Source organism: Polyodon spathula, chromosome 2, assembly GCF_017654505.1.
Source record: "Polyodon spathula isolate WHYD16114869_AA chromosome 2, ASM1765450v1, whole genome shotgun sequence".
NCBI classification, from domain to species: Eukaryota; Metazoa; Chordata; class Actinopteri; order Acipenseriformes; family Polyodontidae; genus Polyodon; species Polyodon spathula.
This window is the reverse complement of record NC_054535.1, coordinates 17,038,766-17,059,015: the sequence shown is the minus strand read 5'-3', so window position 1 is coordinate 17,059,015 and position 20,250 is coordinate 17,038,766. Positions and strand designations below refer to the sequence as shown.

At 37.4% G+C, this 20,250-nt stretch overlaps 1 protein-coding gene across 2 annotated transcripts; it reads right to left on the bottom strand.

The window, feature by feature from the left end:
• Nucleotides 1–277: 277 nt before the first annotated feature.
• On the bottom strand, nt 278–20,182 carry LOC121330819 (PRELI domain-containing protein 1, mitochondrial-like). Of its 2 annotated transcripts, XR_005951902.1 has the most exons (7): nt 20,053–20,182; nt 14,998–15,141; nt 12,309–12,534; nt 10,279–10,392; nt 9,324–9,402; nt 5,405–5,636; nt 2,660–2,742 (listed from the first exon to the last, which is right to left on the bottom strand). XR_005951902.1 is itself a non-coding variant. In XM_041277647.1 (6 exons), the coding sequence occupies exons 2-6, from the start codon at nt 15,087–15,089 to the stop codon at nt 2,603–2,605; spliced, it is 651 nt and encodes a 216-aa protein (XP_041133581.1). In that variant the 5' UTR covers nt 15,090–15,141; nt 20,053–20,181; the 3' UTR covers nt 278–2,602. The 2 variants fall into 2 exon arrangements, 1 of the variants encoding a protein (XP_041133581.1); XM_041277647.1 differs by lacking the exon at nt 5,405–5,636 and having other exon boundaries at nt 278–2,742; nt 20,053–20,181.
• Between the last annotated feature and the right edge of the window lie 68 nt (nt 20,183–20,250).

Below are 20,250 nucleotides of genomic sequence, written 5' to 3'. Positions count from 1 at the left end.
GTTGGTTAATTACAACTGAGTTCTGAATTACTTAATCAAATTGCTTAATTGAACTAATAATGTGCTTAATTAGACCTAAAAAGTTGCCAATTTCAATTTACTTATAAAATTGTATAGTTAACTTATATCTACAAATGCTTAAAAGCTGAGAACAATTTAAAAGGTCTAATTAAGGGTTCAATTAAGTAATTGAGAACACAGCTGGAATGAAAACCAGCAGACACAGGGGTACCCCAGGACCAGGATTGGGAACCCTGGTATATAGTTTGGTAAATAAAAAAAAAAAAAAAAAAAACACACCTACTTTTTCTCTCTCTTTCCTCCCCTCAATAAATAAGAAAAGTATAAAATATAAAGGTATAAAGTACATTAATCCACATAACAGCGCTCCTGCCAGAATGTTATTTACCTTGGCATCCTGCTCTATATCCAAAACATTATTTACAATAATTAGCTGTATACTGGTCCTTCTATTAAATCTCTTTCTAGTAATGAGCTGAGATTCCGCTGCGCAGGTTGATTTGACTCTCGTAATGCAATTTAATGTTGAGGGAGGTTCAGGCCCACTGACCTGAGATTACCTGTAAGGTGGTTGTGGTGGTGCTGGTGGGTAGTGTGAGGGAGAGATTTTGGGGGTGGTGGGGCAGAGGAGCTTGGCGATTTTTGCCTGAGGAACACTGGGAGGGTGGGTTCTGTGCCAGAGACCTGTGAATATGTATCTTTTTAGTAAAGGAATGCTTCATGGATCCTAAGATGTATAATATTGTAGAAGTTAATTTGTAAACACATACATAACTGGTGCTCAGTACATGCAATTTGTAGCACACTAAAGGTATTGTGCTCTTTCATTGTAATATAAATAAAGTTTTATACAACAGCTTGTTGCATTCCCCCCCCCCCCCATTAAAATTCCCATTTAGAACTAGTGGGGCACTACATCTACAGAATCACATTTACTGTTTAACTATTACATTTATATTCAGCAACAGCTAGAAAAGGGAGCCACTTTAGAGTGGCCAAGCTGGGTAAAAGGCTGAAGGAAGGACCGTGGCAGCTCAACATGCCTTTATTGAGCCCCGATTGATCAAAGCTGCTTTTCTCCATGGTGCCATTTCCTTTTTTCTTAAAGGAGTACTGGCAAAGGTTTTAAAATCAATTAGTTTTTTAGCAACTAGATGCCCTTTTCCTTTGTTGAAGACCTTTTGGCTGTTTCTACTTGAATTTGGAATATGCAGAGTTCAGAGAGAGCTATAGCTGCCTGGTACCTGAAGATTCCCAGCACATTACAAATGCATCCTGGTACCTTTGCTCTAGGTGACATGGTAGGAACACACTAGAGGAAGGTGTTTCAGGGGACAGGTAATGGTTACACTTTGGTGTACCAGCTGAACATGTTTGGGAGCCCAGAGATTAGACTTGAGTGCTGAGTTTGCAGTGAGTGAGATGTGATAACAAACAAAAAATGATATACAACATGAATCTGTACCAGAATTAAAATGTTAGTCAGGATATTTACAACCCATACCAAGTTGCTCTTTAAGTAGCCAAACAAATGTACATTTTTGTGAGTGTTACCAATAGGTGCTTATACATTTTAATCAGTCAACACAGCATGCACAGATCTTCCTAATGTACAGTCTTAAACTGCCCCCTACTGCATGCCTCCGATTTCCATACCTAATGTGGAAAACAACCCCCCCCCCCCCCCCCCCCCCGCATTGAACTAGCCACCGTATTCAGTAAACTCAAAGGTTGATCAGTGTTACACTATATATTTCAATGGTTCTCCTAAGTTTTCAGGCAAAATAAAAATGCACATGGAAATTGAAACTGCAGTTATTTTATTTAAAGCTTTCTTTCTGGCAAAAAGAAAAAAGAAAGACAAATACATTGCAAAAAACATCTGTTAAAAATAATCTAAGAGGTACAGTACAACGCACAGTAGTTTTGTGGAAAATAAGACCTCTTTCCAAGTTTCGTCTTTTTGTGTTCAGTGCAGTAAATTTAGCTGCATAGCACCTTGGAATATAAACAGTTTTTACAATTAAAAGAAAATAAGTTAACCACACCTTGCACCACAAACCTGACCCTACAATTCTGTGCTACAAAAGTCACATGAAAAGGAGAAGCACATTTATAAAACAGAATCTGGAAACCAGAGATGAAACCATGAAAGGACTGCAATACACAGTGGTACACCTTTACTCCCACACAGTTCTTCCAAGCAATACATTATTTTTCATTATTGAACTGTGCAGCTTGCCTGATCACAGCAGTCAACCTGTCAACAAAAACAATATCCTCTTCTGAAAAGCTTGCAGGCAAAGGCTATTCATTCATATAATCATTCACGCTGGTAACTGCATTGTTTTCCTTGCAGTTACTTCCAGACAAACATTTAAATAAACTTTCTTATTGAATTTTTAATATAAAAGGAATGCAGTTACTTTGCAAAAAGTCCTCAATTAAAAACATTGTTCAATCCATGGTTTTATATAGTACCTGAGACTTAAAAGGACTGTACACTGTAGCTACTGCAGTGACTTCCATACATTCTAAAATGTATTATAATAACACACAATAATAATAATTATTAATATTTTTACACAAACTGGTTTGATTTATGTGGAGAAGCTACAGTGGCCAGGTTTTTGGCCTTTTCGGAGGTGGCTAGTGCAGTTTCTTTAGTTTTTTCTATCGCTTCCTTAGCACTGTCTTTCAGAGGTCTGGAAGGTCCATCACCTACAAATACAAAGAAAGATATTAATATACAATACATATACATATATAAAGCCCATAATAAAGTCCCCCTCTACACAGAAGCCCTCTCCCACATGTTTAGGCCTGTGCTGTACTGCGTGTCCCATTTACAGTTAATATTTAAATTCACCTGCCACACAGTTTCAGTAAAGTAGCACAGGGCATGAGTAGTGTTCTAAATGGGAAGGGTCTCTCTTTATCTGAAATAGTGGAGAGGGCTCCTCTATAGTGCTGTATTCAAAATTAAAGCTTCATGTGTAGATTTCCCAATCTAAAAAATGCCTATGTTAACCACCATGCTGCACTACAAAAACAGGCCAAGGATTTGTGCCTCTAGACTGATGGTCTAAGGATGTGGGGATACAGAACAGTCAATATTATACAGTATTTCAAGGGTAACGCATTACAAATCATTGATCATTGTAAGGGCTGTATTTTTTCATGGCTATCACTGATTTCACGATTTCTGTGAAATTAACCCATTGCCGTGCAATATGTAATTCCCATTTCTGAAAGAATAGTGCAAATACACATTTATTATCACTTAAAAATAAATACAGCAATGGTCTGTTTACTGACGCACTACAATACCACTGCAATGAGGAACCTGGCAACCTATTCAGTTTGTTTCCGGTAAATGATCTTCAAACAAAAAGACACCAGCTGCATCACAGACTGGAAATGTTTCTGCTAAAGATCGCTCTGTCCAGTAACAGAAGGGGAGATTTCACGTGCCTGTTGTTAATTTTAGATGTATTTATGTTTTTATTTTGTTCGATAATTCACTGATGGTGTAAACAGAATGTCTTTAAAAGGTGGATATAAACAAAAAATTCTATAATTAAGCATGTACTGTTTTTCAGGTAAGCATTTAAATATTTTGGAACATTTGTTGTATAATACCCCAGAGAAAAAATGAACAGTTTTGAATAGGACAAATTTATTTATTTTTGTTTTAATACTTATATTTTTGACTGTGAAAAAAATACAGCCCTGAATTATCTTTCTGGGGGGAGACTATTGTAAACAGATTTTTTTTGGAAAAAAATGTACATAAATATTCTACTGTGCTTACATAATCGTGTTGGGGATAACACAGTAAAGCAGCATTGGGGTGCTACCAAGACAGAGGCTTAGCCCTCCCACTGCCTGGGAATGCAAGACACTCAGAGCTGGGTTAGGTGGGGTGGAGGTAGTGCTCAGCTGGGAACTATCGCTTTTTGCTGCCAGAGTCCCCAAGCCCCCTGTCTAATAAGAAATGGGCTCTGCAGGCCGCAGCCAGCTGTACATGTAAATTGTGACCACTTGCTTAATACTATTTCACCAAGAAAAGAATCTCTCTCTCTCAAAATGAAAATATTAACCCAGAAACAACTATACACAGATTGCAAACCTGTTATACACAGAATATTGAAGCCAGTATACATTTGCAAAAGTGATTTTAACAAAGCCATTTTGCATCATGGGAAGCTGATTTCTGATACAGTTGGAGGAAGCAGAGGTAAAGTATTAAAAGCTTGTTTTTAAGTCTGAGAGAAACAGATCCAGATCTTGGGACTGGGAGCTAGAATATCCTGGATGGAAATCCCAGCCTCCTTCTGGCAATCACAGAAGTGAGACTGACCGGCACCAAAAGTGACAAGGCACAAGGAAGCATCAGTCTATACTTCCTAATTCTATAATATTACAGTACAGACACAAAGGCACCCAAGAGAATGCAGCTAATGATTAAATGTGAAGTACAAACTAAAATACCTTGGTAACCTTTTATAAGACTATAGTTTTTTTTGCTAGTGTTAACAGCTGCTCTTGAATATGAATCACTTCATGCACTAGTCAGTAAAGTTCTTGCTCCCGAGGGAAGCCTGCCCTGGTTGAGCAGTCAGGTTAGCATACCAAAAGGCTTCAGTGTTTGGCCGCAGCATAAGTATAAATTCAAAGAGCCAGTTTCACAGTTTCACAGCCTTGTGCTAGATGAGGACACAGTATACTCTACTATTGGGCTGGAACATACCTCCTGTCTTGGGATGTCTGCGTGGTCAGTGTGCCTTGGCAACTCCACTGGGAAGTAGCACTGATTAAAAATAGAGAACATGCGGAGTCATGCACCCATCCACACAACTGGGAGGCAGTGGGATCTGGAGCCAATGCTTCTGAAGACCCATTTAGTTGATGGACATGTATTGCGACACATGATCAAAAGGACCAAGTAGGTACATGAAGTCTGCTACTGCTGTTTTTGAATGACGTATAAATGAGATTTCTAGTTGGCGTAAGTGTGTCACTTGAGTTTTACCTTTTAGTAATCCATCATTATTGATCTTTAAGTTATTTCACTCCATCAGGACCATGAAACGTTGTGTGATACCCATCATACTGTAAATTGTGCGTCATATTTGTTCAGTGCCCATATTTGTTTGTGAGCACAGCTCCTGTCAGTCTGGGGTTTTTAAGGTCTTTTTATAAAAATAAATCAGTACCTTAAATCTGTCACTTCTCATGTTTGTTTCTTTTGTATTTACATTATAACTCCCCCTCCTCCCCAACCCATGTACGTGGCACATCATTTCCGTCAGGATACCACCATCACTGAACTCTGCCAAAGGTCACATCTACCAAAAGACCAGTTAATAAAGATTCAAACCTAGGATTTAGTAGTCTCCACTGCCCTTATCTGAATCTTTGTCCTTTTCAGCAGCTATATTCTGTCTTCCGCTCTGCTCCCCTGGGACTGGGAACTTGGAGTTACTGCTTTTCAAATGAGGTCAAGCAGACCAAGAGAAATCCATGGGGTAAACTGGGGGCTGTCAGTCAGCAAGACTGACGACTTATTTGTTGACTTTAACCCAACAGACATCAGGGCTGCTAACACAGGACTGGAAGAAAAAAAACAAGACAAGACTAAGAAGATGATGGTTTGAAAGGGAAACTGTCAATTGTGACACAGTAGCCACAAATTAAACACCAGGCCATCTAGCTATGTGAACAGGACCAGTGATTCTATGTGCCAATAATAAAAAATAATCTTGAAGGCATATATTAGTAAAGAAAACCACAACACATTAATAACCTGAGGTTGTACTGTTTAAATTTACTGAAATCCACAGCCCTAATCTAAATCAACACACTGGAGTAACTAATAGCTAATAACTAGCTAATATGCGAATTAAATAAATCCAAAATGTGATTAAGTCAATTGTAGTTTTCTCAATACAAAGCTGAAAAAGCATTTTAAATAGTTTCCAACATGTGCATTAATTATCCTGATGAAATGTTTCCACTATTACAACCTCAGTTACTGACATCATATTGCTGTCACCTCATTTTTGGCAACAACCTAATACCTTATCTGAACTCTTCCAAACAGCAGCATATTATTTGTACGTAACTAATAAGCACCAAGGTTCAGAACTACAGTATGGACCCAAGATTAAATAAAACATGTTTTTTTTTCTCTCAAAAGGTCAAGCACTGAGGGGATAACTATAAAGTCTATACACTAGAAACAATACAATCCCAACTATCAAAAGTGACTCAGTTAATTTGAACACCCAGGCTTTCCTAAGTACAGTAGGTCCCTCTCCACAATATGTTAAGTGAATTTGATATGATTTCCAATCCACAGCCTTGTCTATAGATGTCCTTAAGAGAACACTCAAGATTATTCCTGTGCAAAGGTCCCTCACAGGACTGATGTATTGCAATGCAGTAAGGACTTCTGACATGTTCGAATATATAAAAGCTGCTGAAAATTAAGAAATGGTCACTTAAACAACCTGAATATGCATAAAATACCCAACAACACAATGCTGCTTCTTGCAGAGCCCTCCATCTGTGCTACATAATGGGAAACCACTACTGGGATGCAATAGTGTGCAGTGATGCTGTATCTATAAGGCTAAGGCAAGTCTAAGGGGCATCTAGAATCTTTAACACTTCCACTGTGTAATACGAGTCTTAGGCATGCATGTGGCATCCCTATGTTCACTTGGCATAATGCACGCTGTACTTACCACTAATACAGAGTCCTGCGCTACAGTTAGTAATAAGCAAAATATAAAAATGATTAATATAATAGTAAGCACAGGACAGCACAAAACAAAGTACACTCTTACAACTGAGACATGTTGGTTAAAACATTATTCATTCATAAAGCCTAGAGTAAAACTATAAGACATTCAATAAAACAAATTGACAGCGGGTGCTAATTAAGCAGTATAGGGTCATTTCATGTTATCATGGACCAAATAGTTCTTTTACCTGAGATTCCGAGTGAGTAAAATGTCAGAAATGTGTGATGTATACATCAATACTTTTAAACCCTTTCCATGTCATAAACATGGCTGAATGTGTTTTTGTTTGTTTGTTTAGCTATGATCAAGTGTTTGTTGGTTGAAGAATAAAGGAGGGAAACTTTTTAATTTTCTATAATGCAATACCAACAGGTAGCAAAACTCTTAGCTCACCACTTGGTTTCAAAAATCATTATCTTCCCCATAAATTATGAATAGGGCTTCTGTTTTTCAGTTTTTATTCATTTCATTTTTTCTGTGCTTATTTTGTAGCCATTTCAGTTTTACGTAAATTGTTTTTTGTTTTTTTTTCGGGGCTTTCACTTTTTCTATACTGTATGAAATTATTGTTTTCGGTTACTTTCCAAAATGCGCGGGCAATTTTTTCTGTCACAATATGTATAGTAACTCGACCGTAGTTGCACACTTAAATTGTACCTTCTTTACACTGCTGTTTTCCACAATGAAATCCCTATGGTCACAGGCACATTCTTCTGGTTTTTTTTTATGTGTGTAGGCATTTTTTTACATTTCAACACAATTTGCAATTCTGTTTTAAATTCTCCCTATCTAACTGTAATATAGCTTTAAATCCTGCGAACAAGTCTTCTACTGTAACTGTAACCTTGATTTACATCTCGCAAGTGGAGTCGCCAGTAGAAATGTAGAATGTTTCTGTCACTCAGTCAGTAGCTAGGGTGGGTTTGAAGTATTCAAAACAAATCCATGATAGATACAAGTCAGGAAGGCGGGACACTGCACACCAGAACAGAAAGGTAGTTTTTTTTTTTTTAAACAGGAAAGGGGTGAAGTCAACGTGAATAGAGTCACCATTTCTTCTGTTTTTCTGGTGTTTTCTGGATATATACAAGTTTCATTTATTTTGTATGGGGGGGGGGGAGGGTTCAAAACTGAAAACCAGAAGCACTAATTATGCAGTAATGGTAGTGCACCATGCTATAATAATGCACTCTATGTGAGCTGACAGAATAACATGGCATCGTCATTCATATACCTCCAGGACACCTCGTCGAAGTTTTAGTCGTCTGGGATTAGTCAGAGCGCTAGAGAGCTACTTTACACCTGAATCACAAACAGGACTATGGGATTCACTCTGTCAGCCTATACTGTCGGGATAAGCTCCAGGTGGACTGTTTTTTTTAATTTTTTTTATTTATTTAAGAGTTTTTTTTTTTTTCACAGCACCTATCTATAGTTATTTCTGAGAATAGAAGTGGTGGAAGCAATCCAGTAGGATTCGCTGGTGCAGTAGAATGCTCTAAAAACAAACTACACACTACCAGTCAAAAGTTTGAGTATACTTGCTGGAAACTAGGATTTTTTCATAATTGACAATGTTTTACGTTGTACACATTTCTGTAAATACTTGAAAATGAAAACACATTACAATATACAAAACAAAACATAAGGAGTATTAAAGCAATGTTCAGCAAAATTAAAAATTGTCTCTAAATCTTGGATTCCTCAAAATAGCCACCCTTTGCCTTAATAGCAGCCTCACAAACACAAGGCATTCGGTTAACTTGTACGGGACGAACTGGATAGAAGAGTCAAAGCATGTTCTACCCACAGTCCAATTCATCGTTGGATTTAATTTATCATCAGTCTTTTCTGCTGCACACAACACAGCTATCCTATTGTTGTCTTTAGATATTTAAAAAAAATTCCAAACACCGCTCTTTTGAGATATATTTCCTGCTGATTACACAGCACTGCAAGGAAAATGACTGCCTGTGTGTTCTTGCGTCATTAGTAAGCGCGCCAAACCAAACATTACATTCTGTGCTGGAAGGAATTCAAGCATGAATATGGGTGTACATTAAATCGGCTTAAACAACAAAAACTGCCGACAGCCGATTATATGTAAACTTGTATATGTTTAAACAAATCATTTTGTGCACTATTACCATTGTGAAGCGATCTCACAGGGTTCAGGAAAATAACGTAACCCCTTAATTGGGGCCCTTATTCGGTTATTGGACTGGAGGGAGTTCATGTACAATCTGCTCTGAATTTCTCAAGGCTCTACTTATTACCAATTACTGTTCCCAGGTCCTGCACATGACTACCTGATTTCATACTTGCTTGTAAGATCTCACCTTCATGTCAATGTACAACGCTTTAATTGGCCAGATAACAAATATTACTGTGTGGGTTGCTGATATCTGTGCAGATGAACCTGTGCACTACTTCAGATGGCCCAGCATATCATTTAAAAAACTCAAAGTAAATCTAGTCAACTGTACATACCGTGCAAAGTTGACAGAGCATACTCCAGTCCTCTTGTGGCTTTTATCTGATTGCTTTTAAACCTGGCCAGTCCAAACTCCTGGGAAGAGCAAACATACATTAACATGCAATGTGAAGCTCACACTTGGGTTATACTATACAATGGAACGCTTTTTCCCGTTTTATCCACACTGATCTATGGACATAGAAAATTTCATTTTTTAAATATTTACCATCAGGTTTATCTGAACAATTTGAACGCTGCCTCACCGCTTCAACCCACTGATCAGGAGTACTGAAGAGACCTCTGTTCCCACTGTCAAGCCAATCACATCTTTCTACTCTCTGAACCTAAGCAACAGATGTTAGTTATCGGACCCTGAGGGCAAGGGCCCAACATGGGAAGTCTCCGTCTGGAACTGTTGGGCACACCAAACTAGTAAGGGTCGCTTAAGTGCGTTGAGGTGAACAATCCCCAGACAATTCTCCAAACTAACTCACCCCTGCATGACCCTTCACTCCAAGCTGCAGTGCTAGACGAACCACTGTCAACCCCAAGAGGACTCTTTTACTAGTAAATGTATACTATTTAATACTATAGTCAAACATAACCAGGTTTTCAATAGCTTAACAAACTTCTAGCTGATCTGTTGGACTGATGTGTTAAACATTTTCTCTTCCCATCCCCACTGCACAACGGTCTTCTTTTGGAGTGGAACTACAACGGTAATGCAATGATTCTGAATAGGGGGGTGTAGTAGTACAAGGGCATATGTAATGGTATAATACTTCAACCAATATGAACCAATACACAGTGCACTTAAACCAGTGCACTGTCTGTGCTAGGATTTCTTCAGTGGGCTGAAGGCTGCTACAAATCAGCAATTCTCTAGGAGAAGTCTCTTGAACCTTCTACAGATTGTGAAGCTGAATGTGTTAACCTAATTATTCTTACAAAGACAGAAAATTACTGTACCTGAATTGCCCTGGAAAAACCAAACACCCCTGACGAGATCCAAGCTTCTCGTTTGGCCAGGGACCAGGCTTGTTTTTCTTGGCTCATGCTATAAACACATCTTTCTTCCACAACCTAGGAAAAATAAAACAATGACAAAAGCATGCAAACAACTCTTAATCATTGCATTTTTTAAAGAAGAATTGAAATTACTGTTTGTTTCATTCTTGAAAAAAAAAAGCTGAACTAATGAGAATTGAGTAAATCCAGTCCATCCAGGGGTATCCAAAATAAAAGTGATTTTTGTTTGCATTTTGTAAATGATTTACATAGCTCTACATTTAACTAGATAACAATAAGGGATCTTCGACCTCAACAAAGAACCATCCTTCCATGAAAAATGCATCAAAGCTTGCTATAAAAATCACCTTTTCAGGCAGATATCCTAGGATTATAAAGGTTTTAAATTTTCCTTAACCCTGTTCATCTCCCAAGTCTGGAGAATAATAATATATTTGGTTTAACAAGCCCTCCAAAAGAAACAGATGCACCTGGCCTGACTGTTAAGTGGCTTATCCTTAAATAGAAGAATCTCTCCCACCATCCTTAGAAGAAATGATTGATGAAATGACTCAGATGGCCAGTCATCAGTCTTGACTTTTAGCGAAGTATGTACAATTTGAGATGTTAAGGTATCTTACTTAACTAGCACTAAGCCTACTACCAAACAATAAGAAAACAGACCTGGCATGCCCTTACAGTGAAAACAAACTATTTTATGACGAGTCTAAATAAACAGTTCACATAAGCCATTCAACAAATCAGTGTGCAGAGGCACACTGAACAGATGTTGGCGGAATACAAATCCAGCACCTTCTGCAGGCTTGTTTCTGTTGGCTGGTAATTTTAAAACGTAGTCAGAAAAAGCACTGGGTGCATCATTTAATATCACTGTACTACCACCCAGTACCTCTAAATTGAAACGGCTGTCTGTCAGCTTCCAGGAATCCAAGCATATGACTGTGGGTCACAAATTCACATTTATTGTTTATTCTCAGTAAATATGTAGATAGGATGTGACTTTCTCTGTAAACATCACAGAGGCAGTTGTGTGAAACCAAGCTGTTGTACAATATACTGTTTATTCCACCATACTCTGGAGTTCCCCTTAATGCTCGCATACACTTTGTACAAATAGTATTCACATTTTTTGAGAATGTAATTCCAATACCTAATGAACAAATGCTGTGTTCATGGTATGTGTGCAAACAAAATAGCGGCCTCAAGTGATTCATTTGACAGTTACATCATTACTGGGGATTATTTCCTAAAACAGTTGTATATTCTCTATCTCTCTCTCACAGACAGACAGAGCTATAGAATGAGATCTCTCAATTACAACCAATATTTATATTCTTACGGGAAATGAACCTGACCGTCTTTTCGAATAATCACGCTATAGTATAAAGTGGCTTGATTTTCCACTTCCCCTTAAGTTGTGCTGAAAATTCCCCTTCAATTAGTTTCATGATCCCAGTAAAAGGGACATGTGTAACAGGATGCAGGGGCTGTAAGTGAACTGGCGACAACGCAGAGCGCAAACATTCTTTTTAACCATTGTGCAAAAGAGCTTCTGCATTTGTAGTTAGAGCTTTTAACCTCATCTCATCTCACCTCCCCTCACGACAGGGGACAGAACCTGCAACAGCAGTGCATCGCACAACAAACAGCAGTGCATCGCACAACACTACACGTTACACTTGTATTAAAAAAAATAAACGTTTTGTTTGAGTAAAAGGAAAATACAAAAAAGGTGTAATTAAAGAAAGTGTAACCACAGTAAAAAAATAAACAAGTCATGCATTACCTTTACAATAACAGTGGGAAATAGAACATAATAGCTCATCCATAAAGTCAAACACTGAGAAACTAAGCAGACAAATGTTTCTGCTAATGCCATAATCAGCGATGTGACAATAGCTAAAACACTTGTCTACTTGACTTTGTTTCTTACAGCTCAAAACAAACAGTCACATGAACCTATCACCTACCAGAAGTCTTGTGTGGTTAATGTTCCATGAAAATGTGGTGAGAGTTTTATTCTTCGGGTCCACAATAGAGTCTTCGATAACAAACACAGATCGTGCCAAATTAGATGGAAATATCTTCTCTGCCCAACGAGGCAAGTGATTGGTCTTTGTCAGGAGACGTCTTGAAATGAGTGTGTTGTCTGGCGTCACCTCGCGGAAGACAACATCCTCTGTGAGCACGTGTTTGCTGAAAAATATTGATTTTTAAGGTATTTATCATGAGCAACCAGAAGTATATTCAGAAAGAGAAATGAAAGCTGGAATGAAACAGGTTCATTTTAAAATGTCACCCCATGTCATTATAATACACAGTATGCAATTGTAATATAATAGTATAGAAATTAGCATGATATCTAAGGATATCAACCAAGGCTGGGAAAATCTGGCATATAAGACCTCCAAGAAATGTTTACTATTCCTAAATATTTAGGTGTAGTCAGTATTGCTTTCTAGCGCACATAAACTATAGCAGTCATATATCTTAAAACACCTGAATAGAACACAAACCAGGACCAATAGTGCTAGATTTGGTCAGCCTTGCCAATTACATGTGTTTCCTACTGACAAAATCCAAGTCACTGCCAATGCTAAATTTGCTTTGATTTTTATACGAATCACAGCACATGTTAAATTCTGTTTTTTCATTTTCCCTTCAGGTTACCAATGCTATATTTTGTAACATTGGAATTGAAACTGTTGCTTGAACTCAGCTCAGAATGTACTTTCAGAAGTCTGGACTGTCAACAGTACACTGGCAGAATGTACAAGCTGCTCCACTGCCTGGGGTACTGTAAGCTGTAATTCAATGTCCACTAAAATTTAAAAGTCACTTCATATGAACAACAGTGAAGACTCTTTAACTGGAATTGAATTGAAAATAATACACTTTGCATTGTTAGTATGTCTATTAACACTAGAACCACCATGACAGTCTTTGGAACCATTTTAGCACTTAAAATTTCTCTGCATTTGTGAATTTCTCACCCATGTCCGTTTTTAAGTTTTAGTAAATATTTGAATTAAATACCCATACAGTGTTTTCAGCTGCATAATCTTAAAAATGATTACGCTATAAGCACTTATTCCTTAAAACACCAGAGCAGCTTTTTTAACTACATATTGAAATCAATAAAATAAAGCTGACAATTAGTCTGGCCTTTGTCATACAATTAAAGTCATTGTGAAAGAACGTATTGTAAACCTGCTGAGTGCTTGAAACACTGATGAAAGTCAATCTACACATCATATATTATTATTATTATTATTATTATATTATTATTATTATTATTATTCTATAGGCCTGAAATGCAAAATGCAACAAAGCATGGTGTGGATGTATTTGACGAAATGTCACAGGTGGTTCTCACAGGTGGCCTGTGGCTGTTTTTTTATAATGTTTTGGACCTGGCTTTTGTTTTGTACAAGGAGTGCACCGGGAATACAGTCTCTCGGAGGGACTTCATTTTGCAGCTAGCCCTGGAGCTACGGCAGAAACATTTTAATCAGAGAAGCGCAAGCCAGCTTGCAAATACCCCTCAACCTTCAGCCAGTGCTGTGCCCACTGGCACACAGAATAAAAGAAAATGCCAGGTTGCTAAATGCAATAAAAACAAAACTTTGGATGTCTGCGCCCGTTGTGAAAAGGCAGTCTGTGGTACATGCACTGGTAAAGTTGAAAAGCGAGTTTTCTGTGTGGATTGTACTAATTAGACAGCTGTAACAGATGTGCCTTTGAACTCTGTTTCCCTCAAAGAGCATTCACGTTGCATATGCTATATTTTTGTTTTACGCTATTTTTATAACTAGTTTTTTTTTTTGTTTTTTTTTTATAACTTTCTACACAGTAGTTTATTGTGTAATGTTTATTTTATTATAGTTTTTCATAATTATGTATATGTGCTCTTTTTGAAAAAATAAAGTTTAATTTTCAAAGTATATATAGCGTTTTTGCTGTGCAAATGTTATATATGATGTTAATAAATAAAAATATTAAGTTGTATCCGATTGTTTGTTTTTCATTTTCATAGCGAAGCTGTTCTAAAATATAGATGCCAAATGAACCTCTGCAGTGGTTGTAACTGGTCAGAACTTTCTGCGGTTCTTGTGTTAAAATGATTTCCACTGAAGCAGTACCCGATGCCCGCATGGCAGCACTTGTTTCAACACCACCAACTCTATACAGAGCTAGACATTTTTACAGGCTATTGTACATTTCTGGGTCACAAATTAAAACTTGCGTTGTAAGAATGCTGCTGCTAGAACACATCTAATAAGAATCGCAAGGCTGTATTCTTGTTATTCTTGGAAACATTTGTATGATAACATGTCTATCAATACATTTTGAGCTCGATTTACTAAGCGTTTGTTATAGTGCAATGTTTGCTCCATTACCCATTTCTTTATACATTAGAAACGTTTGGTGCAAGCTCTTAGTAATTCAGCTTTTTAACTTTATTTGCAAAAAATAAAAAATAAATCACTTTTGTGATGATTTTTTCAGTTTAGGAAGTGCTAATTATTTCATCATGTCAAAGACCTCTTTTATTACCCGTAAAACACAAAATGGACTTTACATAAATGAATCAAACAAATAAACAAAATACAAATAAACCACACTGACAAAATGTTAGCAATTGCTAGTACCCCTTACCTGAAAGGGTTTGGATATCTCTGCCAGAATGCAGTGAAGACATGTTCCCATGAGCTTTTGATATCAGTCTGGCTGAAGAAATACTTCACCATTGTTCCCACTGCTGCCAATCCCGCTATGGAGAAAATCCAATACTGGCTTTGACTGTACAGAAACAAAATAAACAGTTTTAAAAGAAAAGTGGCGTCCAATAAGGTTAAATGCTTTTGTTAAGAAAGGTTTATCGAGAATATCCTCTCTTTAGACAACAGCTGTATAACCTCCTACTGTGGCAGCTGATTAGAAGCAGAAACATGCCTATTTGTCTCACAGTATAAGAACGTGACATGAAGGTTTGAGTAGGGGGAGAAACCTATTTAGAGGGGACAGTAGGGTCAGTACGCTGATTCAGCACAGTGCAAAGCAGGCTACACAGCACTACATTCTATGAAGCATATAAGAATAGCTGAATGCTACTGTGGTACGGGTTCTGCATATATCACAGAGCCTGAAACTGTTCATGACTGTCTCTAAACTCAAGAAGAAAAAAACTGGGGACGGCTAGAACGTACCATATAGATTTATTATTATTATTATTATTAATTTCTTAGCAGACTTACAATTGTTACAAAATATCACAATACAAAGTATCAGATTACAAAATATCACATTGTAAAGTATCACATTACAGAATCTCACATTACAGATAAGAGCAGTTGTGAAGAACAACAAAATCAGTAACAAAAAAGAGCAACTTCAAATAAGAGCAAAATAGAGAATACAGTAAATAATTACAATTAAGAGCGCGTTCGACTAAGAGCAGTTAACTTATATAAAAAATATTTGCTTACACAAGTAAAGTCCAGTATGAGCACGTAATTTATATATTACAAGTACTTGTACTTTCACTTTGTTGGGGTAGATGGATAACAATGTTGTCTTTAAGGTAATCATTTTAGAATTAAAACCAACCTCAAATCTAGGCCCATCTCACTGTTTACAATCCAATTATACACGTTTTGAATCTACAGTACACTGTACTCCATAAGGGAGTCTTAACATCCAGCATGCTTGACAGTCAGTCATTCATCTCGTACTGTAAAACTACACCTGAGCAGGCACTGCACTTACTGAAATGTATTATACATAGAAAAGATTACAAAAAATATGTAAACAAAATAAAATAGGGGTTTCCAACATGGACTTTTTTTTTTAAACACTCATTTTATTAGGAATCATTACAATAACTACATACCAATACATTTAGTTCAGCAGCTGTGTAATTACAGCATTTTGCAAAAAACTATTCTGTCTGATGGCCTTTTAAAACAGGGTTATATATGGGTCAGTAGCCTCATGAACCACTGTGACACAAAGTATCAGGTTTCTATCATTGTAGGTACTGCGTCTCAAAGTTAATGTAGTAATTCAGGCTCGTGAGTAATTCACAAGATATTAAATCACACCTGGATACAGTAGTAGTGTAACCCGAAACATGGGCAAAAAAACACCACTGTAACAGATGGCTCAATAAAAAATACAGGGTTGGACAGAAAATAAGGAACATATCAATGCCATTATGGTGTAGATCACCTTAGGACAGGGGTGTCAAACACACGGCCCACAAGGAAAACATTGGGCAGGATCCACAGGTACCTGTATGTTAACCTTGGTTTAGATTTAAATGTGTAGCATTGCTTCAATTATTACTCCTACTACGTAGTATTAATAATGATACCTTTATATTTGTAAACTGTATTAATATATATATCATTCAACATTTGCTCACTTTTGAGGGTAATTTAGTTTATTTACATACTTATATTCATACTTTCTTTGTTTTTGAGTGTTGAGTACGATGGTAATTAATAACAACAATGATTATTATTATTATTATTATTACATGCAGTAGCAGTGTGAAAGTGACAGCTTTCTAGTTTGGTTTTATTTTTGTTGGGTTTTTTTTCCAATTTTGTTTTATTTTTACTTTTTTTTTTTAATTAAAAAAGCAGTTTTGTGATGTAATGAATATGCTTGTTTACGCAGCAGTATGTGGGAGTTTCTTTATCTTATTTATTGGAAATAGAATCGACAGGAATGGCTCTGGGAATCGATTCTCAAATTAAGAATAGGTTCTAGCATCAACTCCAAACATTTTGGAATCGAACACCCTTACAAGTTTCCCTTGCTTGTCATCTGTTTGCCAGCGCTTCTTTAGTGTGACATCACATCTGCTGATGCGAGTCGGGGGCGTGTCCTGCCGGCACCCCATTGGCAGGCACGGATCAGTGGGGGGCGTTCTCCTGGGGCGCTCTGAGGGTTGCTTTTCACTCTATTTGCTAAATAAATATTTTTTCATTGTACAAAGCCCTCTTTTTAGCGTTTATTTGAAGTGTTTATTCAAGTTAAAAACTAAGGATATTGCTGCTCCAGAAAGAGTGCAAAGAAGAGCGACCAGAATTATTCTGGGTTTAAAAGGCATGTCATATGCAGACAGGCTAAAAGAATTAAATCTATTCAGTTTTGAACAAAGAAGACTACTTGACGACCTGATTGAAGCATTCAAAATTCTAAACGGTATTGACCCAAGGGACTTTTTCGACCTGAAAAAAGAAACAAGGACCAGGGGTCACAAATGGAGATTAGACAAAGCAGCATTCAGAACAGAAAATAGGAGGTACTTTTTTACACTGAGAATTGTGAGGGTCTGGAACCAACACCCCAGTAACGTTGTTGAAGCTGACATCCTGGGATCCTTCAAGAAGCTGCTTGATGAGATTTTGGGATCAATAAGCCACTAACAACCGAAACTTTCTTATGTTATTATGTTAGAACATAAGAAAGTTTACAAACGAGAGGAGGCTATTCAGCCCATCTTGCTCGTTTGGTTGTTACCAGCTTATTGATCCCAGAATGCTGCTGCAATACCTTTGACAATACCTTTTAGAATGTTGAATGCTTGAATTAGGTCGCCGCGTAGTCTTCTTTGTTCAAGACTGAACAGATTCAATTCTGTTAGCCTGTCTGCATATGACATGTCTTTTAAGCCCGGAATAATTCTGGTCGCTCTTCTTTGCACTCTTTCTAGAGCAGCAATATCTTTTTTATAGCGAGGTGACCAGAACTGAACACAATATTCAAGGTGAGGTCTTACTAGTTCATTGTACAGTTTTAACATTACTTCCCTTGATTTAAATTCAACACTTTTCACAATGTATCCAAGCATCTTGTTAGCCTTTTTTATAGCTTCCCCATATTGTCTAGATGAAGACATCAAAAACTCCTAGGTCTTTTTCATTTTTTCTTTTCCAATTTCAGTATCTCCCATATGATATTTATAATGTACATTTTTATTTCCTGCGTGCAGTACCTTACACTTTTCTCTATTAAATGTCATTTGCCATGTGTCTGCCCAGTTTTGAATCTTGTCTAGATCATTTTGAATGACCTTTGCTGCTGCAACAGTGTTTGCCACTCCTCAGTGTTCTAAAACTTGTTTACTGTGAAGACACAACAATGTCAGGGATTATTTAAAGAAAAAAAAAGCGTGAACATTAATGACTGCTACTGCCGCTCCTAATACCTGAGATCTCTTTGCTTGAACAAGGCATCAACATCTGGATTAAATGACTGGGCTGAGGATATCTTGAGTATCGAGTGAAGTTGAGAATAACGTTTTGATTTGTCGATATTCATGACAGAGAAAGCTTGCTGCTTCTCAAGAACACTATTTCAGCAACTTTTAGAAGCATTTCCTCAAAAACTCTCCATCAGAAAATGGTTTTGAAGAAACACCTACTTGTGCAATCACAAGGCTTGCCTTACTAGCAGTGCCACTTATGCTACAAGCATTAGTAAACATCAAGTGCTGCTGTTTCAATGACTGTGTTAATTCAGAGTATTTATCTTCATTTACCTTGCCTGTATATTTATCATATTTCTTGCCATGGTTTGCTTCACAGTCTCTTTTAATGTTGTATTATTTCACAACAGACACATGTTGATTACAAATAAAGCACATTGGCTTTCCATTCATGCCCTCAAAGAAATACGAAATTCCCCATTTCTCTTGAAACACACAGCATCTTGATCCCACCTTGCTCTTCACTAAAGACAGGATGACACTTATCACTACAGAACCTTGTTCTGGTGTCAATGGTGTCCTCTACTCGAACCAGCTGACCTACTGCTGTCTCACCCACGTGGTCGGCGATTGACAGCAATCACAGCTACACGACCACAGTTGCCAAATCCACTTATAGCAAACGGGATTGGGCTTGATTTTGAGAGTCGTGGTTGGAAATTGAGTCACGGGTTGAAATTTGCATAAACACCCATATAACATGGGTTGCGCTTGTTTTAAAAGGCAGTGCCGCTTTTTTTCCTGGTGAGACTTGGCAACACTGTACACGACCATTTGTGTTGCTCATGCGAAAGAACTCGCTGGAGGCATGTTTTCACACGTGTTCCAAGAGGTGATGGTGTGGGTAATAATCAATAAGTCCTATTTAGGGGAATGTAAACATGCTATGTATTATCATTTTTGTTAAATACAATAACTTTTAGGTTTTGGGTTAGTATATCGGATTAGGCCAGAGAAATGAAACGCGTTTGACACACCTGTCAGGCAGAGGTCAGCTCGGACGGTTTTATGTCATAGAATTATTACAGTACACGTACGTCGAAAGCTGTTGCGAAAACAACGGGATGCACTGTACACCGACATACATAACTTAAACCAGACTTGAAAGTTGAAGCCTGTCATTTTTTATACAGTTGGTTACACGTAACCTTAGCTTAATGGTAGTTTACAAACACAAGGCAAAATCACCGTAGTTAAAGTATAAACCGTTCACGTGTCATTCATTCACAACATATTAACTTCTTAAATACGTCTCATAATACAGTTTTTAATTTAAATGCCAGCTAGTAATATTGATCGTGTCTAACCTGTACAAATATATTCTAGTTCCGGCAGATGGCAAAGTATTACTGTACTTCAACCACCAGTCGTCTAGCGTGCAGCATAGCAACATAAAACAAAAAGAAAGGTCAAACAAATAAATAAAAACCTACCTAACACGTCATTCCAGCAGTTCAGAGAATTTCTTGCTCAGCCAGTTACTTAGTTTAAACAGATTTAAAACATGCGTACTGTACTTATAACCCTATCTGCACACCCCTCCACCTTAGTTAACCAAACAAGTCCGTGTTACTTCTTGTGCAGTGAGTGTGTCGTGAAACGGAAATCCCTCCCACGTGATCAGAAGACGA

What these genes read in the sequence shown, in the direction of transcription:
- LOC121330819 (XM_041277647.1), bottom strand. Translation starts at nt 15,089, where the DNA reads ATGGTGAAGTATTTCTTCAGCCAGACTGATATCAAAAGCTCATGGGAA. An exon ending in TTAACCACACAAGACTTCTG is followed by an intron (nt 10,393 to 12,308) that starts GTAGGTGATAGG and finishes TATTTTTCCTAG; the next exon opens with GTTGTGGAAGAAAGATGTGT. An exon ending in GTTTTTCCAGGGCAATTCAG is followed by an intron (nt 9,403 to 10,278) that starts GTACAGTAATTT and finishes TGCTCTTCCCAG; the next exon opens with GAGTTTGGACTGGCCAGGTT.